The sequence below is a fragment of the Corvus brachyrhynchos genome, unplaced genomic scaffold (genome assembly GCF_000691975.1).
Source record: "Corvus brachyrhynchos isolate BGI_N302 unplaced genomic scaffold, ASM69197v1 scaffold63, whole genome shotgun sequence".
Lineage (NCBI taxonomy): Eukaryota > Metazoa > Chordata > Aves > Passeriformes > Corvidae > Corvus > Corvus brachyrhynchos.
In genome coordinates this window covers 1,030,185-1,040,257 of record NW_008237227.1, presented here as the reverse complement: position 1 = coordinate 1,040,257, position 10,073 = coordinate 1,030,185, and the positions used below count along the sequence as shown (strand labels likewise).

The following is a 10,073-nucleotide window of genomic DNA, read 5'->3' as shown; positions in this document are numbered from 1 at the left end:
ATAGCTTGGGCAAATTGAGAAAAGTTCCTGTTGAAGCATCAGCAATTCAGCACGAAGGGTTTTCTCTGTCCCCATTATATTTATTGCCAGGGAAACTTGATGCCAGAAGGAATTGGACGCTGGGGTCAGGGTCGTGGTGCAGAGTGCTTCAACTTTTGAAGAGTGATAAAAAACTTGCCATTGTCTGCAGCAGTGAAAAATGGCCTAATCCAGCTTTCAGGATTCTTGGGATGATTTTAAGAGCACAAAGCTCTTTGCAGGCAGGCTCACCACGGGTGCCTTTCTTTGGTGGTGTGCTCTGGTACCCAGAATTTCACCCAGCTTTTGCTGGTGTGGCAATGGTGAGCCAGGGGCTGACCTCATCAGAGATGAGGAATGGGTTTGGGTGGCCAATCCCTCATTTGGATGGGATGAGGATGAGGGGGGAGCTCATCCTGCTGATTACTGAGGCTGTGGACAGAGCCTGGGGCATGTCAGAGGGTGTTTGAAAACCAGCCTGTGTTGACAGCGGACAGGAAACTTGGGCATTGTTTTCTCCTCTATTTTTTCAATATTTTGATCAGTGAGCCAGTCTCCATTACGATCCTGTAAATCCCTTTGTAATCCTGGCTGGAGCATCAGCTGCTCTTGTAAAAGAATTTATGGGGCAGTTAAAGTGTATGAGACAGAGCCATAAAGGGATTTATGAACTGGGAGATGCACAGATGGCTTCATTGCAGCCTTCCCTGCCTCTGAGGTGCAGAACTTTTGCCCCAAAGGCCCCTTTTGGGGGTGAGGATGCTCCTGCCTGGTCCCTCCTGAGTCCTCGATGCCCCACAAGCAGCTCTCCCTTGGTGGCTGTTTGGCACCAGCAGTGCCCACTGAGAGGCTTTCATGCCTTCTCCTGAATTGTTTCACAGCTGGGAGCTGATTTAGATTCCTGGTGCAGAGGTGATGCTGTGGTCCATGCATCCATCTGTATGCCAGCTCTGGAAGGGCTCTGGGAAGCACCAGTGTGATGGAATCATGGCCTTGAAAAGGTCCTGAGCAGTGTAATTGAGTGCTGTTAGTCCCTGTAAGGGCGAGGTGCCTTAGGGAGGGGACCAGGCAGTGATGTCCTGCCTGGTCTCCACCAGAGATGACCTTGAGGGGCTGCTGTGCCATCCATGGTCCCCTTTTTGTGTGAGAAATGGCACAGGAAGCTGACCCCCGCCCAGGGGGACACCGCAGCCCCTTGTAGGTCCCTTTTGGGTGGTGGTACAACACCGGTGTCCCGCTGAGCCCTGTGACCTCACCGTGCCCCACCACCATGCCCCTTGGCAGCTCCGCAAGCCCCCGGCATCCAAACTCGATGTCTGCAACCCCATTTGGGAAATCTGGGGAGCTGGTTTTGCTTTTTCCCCCTTGGAAAGGGGCAAGAGCCCACTTTGTGTGTGTGTCCCTGCAGCGTGGCCAGATCCTGCTACCACGCGTTGCCCCGGGTGAGGGACCTCCCGCGTGTCCCGGCGTCCAGCCAAGCCGTATTTCACGGATCCATCCAGCTTGTTGGTTATAATTGCTGCACTCTGTCAATTTAGTAGCCGCCACAAAGCCATCAGAGGCCTTTTTGGGTAAATAAATATTTCTTCACTAAGGCGTGGAGCCTCATAAAGCCTTCACCATAAAGCCGGTGCGCTGTAGTTCAGGTCTGTAACTGCTCCCGTTGCCGGGGAGGAGGAAGAGGAAGGAGAATGGTGGAGGAGAGGAGGGCAGAGAGGGAGAGGAGGAGGTTCAGGGGAGATCTGGGTGAATTGGTGGCCCAAAGAGGATGAGAAGGGTCTGTGAAGGCGAGCACAGTGATAGCAGCCACTTAGTGGAGAGTGTGAGGACAGAAGGGTCTCCAGTCCTTGGCCATGGTACAACTGCTCTTGGTTTTCCAGGCTGCCCAGAGACTGGGCAGCCAGAGACATCCCTGGCATTGTTCAAGGCCAGGTTGGGTGGGGCTTGAAGCAAACTGGTTTAGTGGAAGGTGTCCCTGCTCATGGGGGTACTCTGAGCTCCTTCCAACCCAAACAACTCTATTAACTCTGTTTCTGTAATTGTCTCCCTTCTGCTGTTGTCCCTGTTGTCCCTGTAACAAGGGTCTCCGGGGATGAAGATCTACATCGACCCCTTCACCTACGAGGACCCCAACGAAGCCGTCCGAGAGTTCGCCAAGGAGATCGATGTGTCCTTTGTGAAGATTGAAGAAGTCATTGGGGCAGGTGGGTCTCTCTGTCTCCTGCTGCCCATCCTTCTCTGCCCTCTCTGCTGCTCTTGTGTGGCCAGGCACCCACCTGGAGCAGCTCTGTGGGGGAACACACATGGTCCTTCACCTGGAAGCCCTCAATGAAGCCTTGAAACATCAAGCTTTCCTGGGTTTGTGAGGGGCTAGGGTGGACATGAGGTTGTTGTATGCTCTCAAAGTTCCTCTGAGGTGGGAAAGGCTCCAGGAATGTATTCACTGGCTGACCACGGGGCCTCTTGGGATTTCCCATGTGGCTTTTCCATGAGATAACAAGAAAGGCCCGATCTCACTGTAGTCTGTGCCATATTCCCATACGTGTGTGTAGATACACACATGTGCATGTGTGTGTGTGTGATCTGTGCTGTTCTATTGCCATTTTTAAATAACTGTGTCATACTCATAGAGGAGAAAGTGAGAAGCCGGGGAGGGGAAGCTGTGAGGAAGCAATGAGTCAGTTTGGTTAGGATCAGGTTCAGTGATGTATCACTGCTCATCAAGGCAAAGTGGCTGCAAAAGTGGCTTAAATGTAATCCCTCCACAGGCAAATCTGGCTTTGGTGAAGTGAAAGCTGTCCTGCTTTCTCTGTATTTTAAATCAGAGAGCAGCAATGTAAACAGCCCAATTATTTCCCACCCCAAGATAAGTGATGTGCAGAAAGGCAGCCGAGATTGTCAATGCTGACACTTGGTATTTGAGGTAGTTCTTAAATGTTGATGCACTTTCCCTGCAAATCTCCTTGTGGGGGTTTGCACAGGCGGCTGCAGCCTCTGCATGTGTCTGTCACCTTGGAGAAGGTTGCAAACCTAAACATGTCCCCAGCAGCAGACATTGGCCCTTTGAAAGAGGACAAGTGGGCTGGGCAAGGCCCCCTTGCTCTTTGCAATGTTTAGTGTGGAGGAGGAGGAGGAGGTGGTAGCTCTGGCGTGGATTGATCAAAGGTTGGACTCAGTGATCTTGGAGGTCTTTTCCAACCGAAATGATTCCATCTCGTGCTCGCAGGGGAGTTTGGAGAGGTGTATAAAGGGCGCCTGAAGTTGCCAGGCAAGCGGGAGATCTACGTGGCCATCAAGACGCTCAAGGCCGGCTACTCGGAGAAGCAGCGCCGGGATTTCCTGAGCGAGGCCAGCATCATGGGGCAGTTCGACCACCCCAACATCATCCGCCTCGAAGGGGTGGTCACCAAAAGCCGCCCGGTCATGATCATCACAGAGTTCATGGAGAACGGGGCCTTGGACTCCTTCCTGCGGGTGAGGCGAGGCGGGGCCACGTGGGCCGTGGGATTTGGGAATGGGATGTTGGTGTGCTGTTTGTACATCCCAGCCTGTTTGCTTAACTTGGGAGCTGGCTGGAGTGTGCCATACATCTCGAAAATGTGTGCTTTGGGGTGGTTACCTCTGTTTTAAGCAGGCAGGGCAGCTGGAGTCCTCTGGGGAGGTGCAGCATCCTCCTGAGGTTGGGGTGAGTGGCCCTGGTGCCACTGTGGGGTCTGCATGTTCACCCAGTGCCTGCTCTTTCTGGTCGCAGCAAAACGATGGGCAGTTCACAGTGATCCAGCTGGTGGGAATGCTCAGAGGGATTGCTGCTGGGATGAAGTACCTGGCAGAGATGAATTATGTGCATCGAGATCTGGCTGCCAGGAACATCCTGGTCAACAGCAACCTGGTGTGCAAAGTGTCCGACTTCGGCCTCTCGCGCTACCTGCAGGACGATACGTCTGACCCCACCTACACCAGCTCCTTGGTAGGTACCTCCCGCAGGATGTTCTCCTCCCTGGCATTCCCTGTGCCCTTCACCTGCTGAACCTGGCAGAAGGGTGCTGGATGTACAGTCTGGCATAGGTGGGAGCACCTCATGAGCGTTCCCACCACATAGGTTCATGATCCAGAGGTCCTGGCTGTGGTTTCCACAAATTTTCCTCTTTTCCCTCCTTTCTCTTCCTCCTTTTTAGAAGTTTTCCAGCTCCCTCCTCCCTTAAGCACCTTTCTGCCTTCTGCAGTTTCCAGATAAGGCTCTTCCCTCTCCTCTGTGGAGGAAAGGTGCACAGAGGAGTCCCTGGAGAGACAGGAAGGGGAGGCAGGGAGATCACAGCAACTCCTGGTGTTTTAACTCCCCTTCCCCCAGTGTTCCAGGTCTGGTTTGCTTTTCCCTGCTGGAAACTTGTTCCAAGCATAAATTAAAGAGACAAGCCTAACGGGAGCTCTGCCATTCCCCAGCCACCCTTCTCTTCCTTGATTAACTCATTTGTAGGTAATGGCAGCTCTGTTCTCCCCCTGCTCCTGGCTACCCCAGGGGACCCCCAGCTCCCCAGCATGGCCACTGTCCTGCTTGTGAGCCCCTGAGAGGTGTTCAGGATGATCAGAGGGGAAAGGGATGAGCAACTCGCTGGCCTCATCTAATGGATTAATCAGAAGAGCGTGCAGTGGGTGCCAGCACGAGGCTGCAGCAGCTCCTGCCAAAGCAGTTCCTCGGGCTGCTGGGCTGTGCCCAGGTGCCAGGGCTGGCTCCTGCTGCCAAAATGGGAAAGCCAGGGGCATGCCTTTAAGGCTGACTCAATGTTTTGGCCCAGCTGCAGCCCCTCACTGTCCCTCCCCTGCTCAATGGGATGTTCCTGTCCCCCCGGGACCTGCCCCGCTCCCTGCCCAGACCCTTCCAGCAGGCAGCAGCCTTTGAGCAGACACCCAGCTTTTATTTTTCCTTCAAATACCCCAGCAGTAGCTGCTGAGACGAGGCATGAATTAGTCTTTTCCCCACCTTCAGAGATAAAAAGAGATTATCTCATCTGTGTTTTTATTTAATTTAGGCCATAATAGATCTCCCCGGCAGCTGGGAAGTGATGCTGTGCCTGCGATTGCATCACTCTGCCTCCCACAGCAGTCTTTTCGCTCTGGGGAAAAGGCAGGAAAAACAACCTAGCAGTTAATTTCTCCATTTGTAGTTAGTCAAATCAAATTTTTTGCCATTCATCCTTCAAGAGCAGCTGACGCGTCCTCGGAAAGGCTACGGAAAACGATTGTGCTAAACGATTTACAGAGCAGTCCTGCCCCCAGAAAATTCCCGTGCGTGTCTGTGGTTTTCCTTATCCCTTGGCTTTTTTTGTGTTTATTTGATGGAGCTTTTCCAGGGAGCAATCCCTCTGTGCGTGCTGCCCCTGCTCACATCCCTGCGCCCTTGGCATGGCCTTTGGCCCTGCAACCTGCCCTGGCTTGGCGGGGTGGCTTGAGATGCTGAGCCTGATTTTGAGCCTTTGGGAGAAATGAGGAGCTCTCTGCCAAAGGCACTTTTCTACACCAGTGCTTTCCATTGGGTTTTAAAGGTGTTTTTCTTTTTGCCTTCCACTCCAAAAGCAGGGCTGGAAGGATCTTCTGGCAGCTGTGGGAGCTCAGATAAATCTGTAGAGGATGCTTTCAGTTCAGCCGTGTTTCTGTTGAAGGCTGAGGGATGGGGATGCCTGTGGCTCCTTACCTGTGACGAGCACTAGCCCAGTCATGCTTAGCCTTGTCATCTCGTGACTCCCTGGCAAGGGGCCTGGGGGACAGGCCACTGATGTGCTGGGTCCTGCTGGAGTGGGGTGGTGTCAGTCAGTGGGGTAAATCCTTGGCTAAACCCATTTGTTTTGTTCAGCTAAGCCCTTTTGGGCAGGTACAAGATACGTTCATGGAGTTGTTTATGGCTCCTGCCTCCTCATCCCATCGGGTGCCACCTGCCCACTCCTTGGTGGGGTCCCCAGGGACCCATGGTTTGGGCTGTGTGGGATGACCCCACAACTGTGGCTTGTGGGCATCCAGCCTCCTCTACCTAGGGAGACATTTCTCAGCTGAAGTCCCTTTTTCTAGGGGGGGAAGATCCCTGTCAGGTGGACGGCGCCAGAGGCCATCGCCTACCGCAAGTTCACCTCGGCCAGCGACGTCTGGAGCTACGGCATCGTCATGTGGGAGGTGATGTCGTTCGGGGAAAGGCCCTACTGGGACATGTCCAACCAAGACGTAAGCACTGGGAGTCATCCACACTGCTCTGGGGGCCAGGGGGTGCTCATTCCCAAAAGAAATCCCTGCCTGAAGGGCTCTCTGCTCCTTCCAGGAGCCTTGGGAGCACTTGGTTTGGAGATGAAACAGGCTGGTGAGCAAGGAGGGAAATTGGGAAGAAAAGCCAGTGGGCTGGTAATTGGACTTCAGCAAGCTGCAGGGCCTTTGAAAATGTTCAGAGGGTTTACAAGCAGGGAAGGAGCTTTGGAAGTGTGACTGCTGTACTCCGGCGAGATCCGCCGAGATAATGAGTGGCAGCTCTCTGCTGGGAGGAACTGCAGCCGCGGAGCATCAGAGCGGAGATTAACCTCGCGGAGCCCCCGGCTCCTCCCGCTCCCTTGGCTGCTGATCAGCTGGGCTGGCCGTGCCTTCCCGACTGCCTGCAGCCCCTCTGCCTGCACAGGCAGCTCAGGGAACCTCCCGAGTCCCTCATCCACTTTCCCCCTCACTCATCCGTCCTCATCCATCCTCAGGTCATCAACGCCATCGAGCAGGACTACCGGCTCCCGCCGCCCATGGACTGCCCGGCCGCCCTGCACCAGCTGATGCTGGACTGCTGGCAGAAGGCCCGCAACACCCGCCCGCGCTTCACCGAGATCGTCAACACCCTGGACAAAATGATCCGCAACCCGGCAAGCCTCAAAACTGTGGCGACCATCACCGCTGTGTGAGTGCTCCCTGTCACCATCCCATGCCGTGGGGAAAGGCCCCCCGAGCGGCTCGAGAATCCATAAATCCTTAGGCGGGGGCGGGGGGGGGGTCTGTATTTGCTCTGCCTGACAGTCAGACAAAGAACGTGCAGTTTTCAGCCAAGCTACAGCAATAATTCTTTGCTATTGATTCTTTGTGGCGTGTGACCATTTGGGTGCGGTGGCTGCTCTGCCCACGCCTCATCCCGGTGGCTCCCGCAGCTGGAATCCAACGTGCGGGCTTGCAGAGCACTGCTTGGCACAGCGGTATTCCCATGGGACACGCCTTCCTCATGGCCTCCCATGGGTGTGTGCTGGGGGGAGCACAGGGGTGCCAGGGGTGGGCTGGGCAGTGTGTCCCTGTGCTGGCCGGGCTCGTCCCCAGCAGTGTGTCCTGTTTCAGGCCTTCTCAGCCCCTCCTCGACCGCTCCATCCCCGACTTCACTGCCTTTACCTCAGTAGACGACTGGCTGAGTGCTGTGAAGATGAGCCAGTACCGGGACAGCTTCCTGACGGCTGGCTTCACCTCCCTGCAGCTGGTGGCCCAGATGACGTCCGAGTGAGTTGGCCGTGCCAGGGCCACCTGAAAGCGGGGTGCTGCCCAGTTGGGGAGGTGGGGAGGTCAGTTCAGGGCAAAGGACAGGTGTGAGCATCCCTCACACTGGTCACCCAGAGTCTGGAGGAGGCCACAGTCACCAGCTGGGGGTCAACGTGTGGGTGTCTCCCTGCTTTCAGACCCAGTGATGCTCGCAGGGCCGTGTTTGGGCTCTGTGGATGTTCCAGCTGAGCTTACATCCCTCACCTCCCTTAGCAACAGCAAAACAGGTTCACCACCTGAACAGAACGGTGTCCCCCAGGACACCTCGTGGGATGTTCAGGCTGGATATCAGGAAAGGTTCTGCCCCCAGAGGGTGCTGGGCACTGCCCAGGCTCCCCAGGGAATGGGCACAGCCCCGAGGCTGCCAGAGCTCCAGGAGCGTTTGGACAGCGCTGCCAGGGATGCCCAGGGTGGGGTTGTTGGGGGGTCTGTGCAGGGCCAGGGGCTGGACTCTGATCCTTGTGGATCCTTTCCAATTCAGCCTATTCCATGATTCTGTGGAGGAAATTCAGCTGCCCATTGACCTTCCTCTGTCTGTCTGTCTGTCTGTCTTCCAGAGACCTCCTGAGAATAGGGGTGACTTTGGCTGGGCACCAGAAGAAGATCCTGAACAGCGTCCAGTCCATGCGAGTACAGATGAGCCAGTCTCCGACCTCGATGGCATGACGTCCCTTGTCCCACGGGGAGGGGCCGGGGAGGGCGCGCAGCGGAGGGCAGAGGTGGGAGGGGAGGAACTGAGGTGGGGCAGAGCTGGGACAGGAGCTGCCACTGCCTGGGGACTGTGACCGCAGCCACAGGACGTTCCTGGGACTCACCTCTGACTGGTGACTTCCGTTCCTCACCAACAGAAGCACACTTACCAATGTCATGGGGAACAGCGTATAAATACATATAAATATGTACAAATCATATATTTAAAAAGCAAAGCAAAACAAAAAAAAATCATAAAAAACGATGAAGACAAACCAATGTGCGTTGGGGAAGCAAACCCAAACCCTAGAGACCAGACTCCAATCCTGCCACCAGTGAGCAGTGGTCGAAACTGAGAAGGAGGAAGGGGCTGTTGGGGAAGGGAGAGGCATGAGATGGAGCATCCTGTCCGGAGAAACCACCTTCCTTTTTCTTCTTTTGCCCTCCCTCCCTGCCCTGGCCCTCCCGGCTCACCCCGCTCCCCTCTCTGCTCACGGACTGGGAGGAAGTGTCCTCAGATGTCTCTGCAGCTCCCTGCCATCCCACCCAGGTGCCGCTCCGGCAACTACCAAAGGACTTCGCTGACCACTGCATGGGGGATCCGACTCAATCCAGTTAATGTCTTCATATTGAAGAAGAGATGTACCTTCAATAGAAAACCTTGGGTTTTGGTTTTTTTTTTCTCTTTTGCTTGCATTTTTTTTGCAAAAAGGTAAAAAAGAGGATTAAAAAAAAAAACAAACTCTCCATCCTGGAAAATGGAAAGAGGTGTTCCCATGTGTGTGTGCGCGCTCGTGCGCCTGTGTATGTTGTCAACCTTCCGTGGACTCACTGCTTGTCCGTGACCGAAGACCAGCGCTGACCCTGCGGCCAGCAGCCGGCCGGTCCCCAGCCCGGGGGGAACAGGGGTTGTGCCCACAGCCCCCAGGGGCGGGAGGCAGCCGGGAAGCACCCGGCGGTGAAGGAAGTGCTCGGCATCCTGCACGTGGGGAGGAGGATGCCAAGGGCCGGCTGGCGCCGCGGGGATGGGACAGGACCGGAGGAGCCGCCGCGTGGCTGTGACGGGGTTGGTGGCTGCTGGAGGAGGAGAGATGCTCTGGGAAATGGACTGCTCAGGCCTCCAGGGCCTCGGTGATGTCTGGAAGATGGCTATGGAGGACTTTTTCCCCCATCTTGTGGACCTAAGGATTTTGATATTGATTTATGGACTTAGGTTTCATGGCTTCAGAGGTAGGTCCAAGTGTTTTGTGTGTCTCTGTCCATCCGTCCATCCTGCTCCGTATTTTTCTGCTCTTCTTTATAGCCTCTCCCAGCGGATGTTTCCCCGTATTTAATTTGATCTTTATTATTTTTTTTTTGGTTCCTCCATTGGTCTCCTAGGCAAATTGATCTGGTTAAAATTGCCCGACACGTGTCAGTGTTTACCCAGAATATTGTAAGGCTGGGCCATCTGACTTCCCTCCGCGGATCGCGCCGGGAGTGTATAAAACGAATGAACTCTTAGTAAGGCTTTTACTTAGAGGGCTGTGTGCGAGTTGCAGTGATCCATCACTGTGCTGGCACCCGCGTGGTGGGGGAGCGCTGGCACGGGCTGGCCGTGGCTGTGCCTCGGGGGCTGCAGGTGCCAGCCGCGATTTGGTGGCGCGGTGGCTCACGCGTACACGGAGACCCTCTCATTCACCTTCCATCCTCCTCGCTCTTCCATCCCCACCGTGGCAATGCTCCACGTCTGCTAGCGCCATGGGGGTGTCCTGCATCCATCCATGTCCTGGGGGTGTTCCTGAGCCACAGGGATGCCCCATATCCGGCTGTGTTACAGGGGCTGCTTT

At 55.2% G+C, this 10,073-nt stretch overlaps 1 protein-coding gene across 1 annotated transcript in view; it reads left to right on the top strand.

Annotated features, from left to right (window-relative positions):
- EPHB1 (EPH receptor B1) overlaps nucleotides 1-9,763 on the top strand; it is a 48,247-nt gene extending 38,484 nt beyond the window's left edge. Inside the window, 7 exon segments of the mRNA XM_017729409.1 lie at nucleotides 2,100-2,222; nucleotides 3,245-3,492; nucleotides 3,770-3,985; nucleotides 6,079-6,228; nucleotides 6,741-6,934; nucleotides 7,360-7,515; nucleotides 8,112-9,763. Of these exon segments, the coding sequence (XP_017584898.1) occupies nucleotides 2,100-2,222; nucleotides 3,245-3,492; nucleotides 3,770-3,985; nucleotides 6,079-6,228; nucleotides 6,741-6,934; nucleotides 7,360-7,515; nucleotides 8,112-8,220 (1,196 nt within the window). The 3' untranslated portion in view covers nucleotides 8,221-9,763.
- The last annotated feature ends 310 nt before the right edge of the window (nucleotides 9,764-10,073 follow it).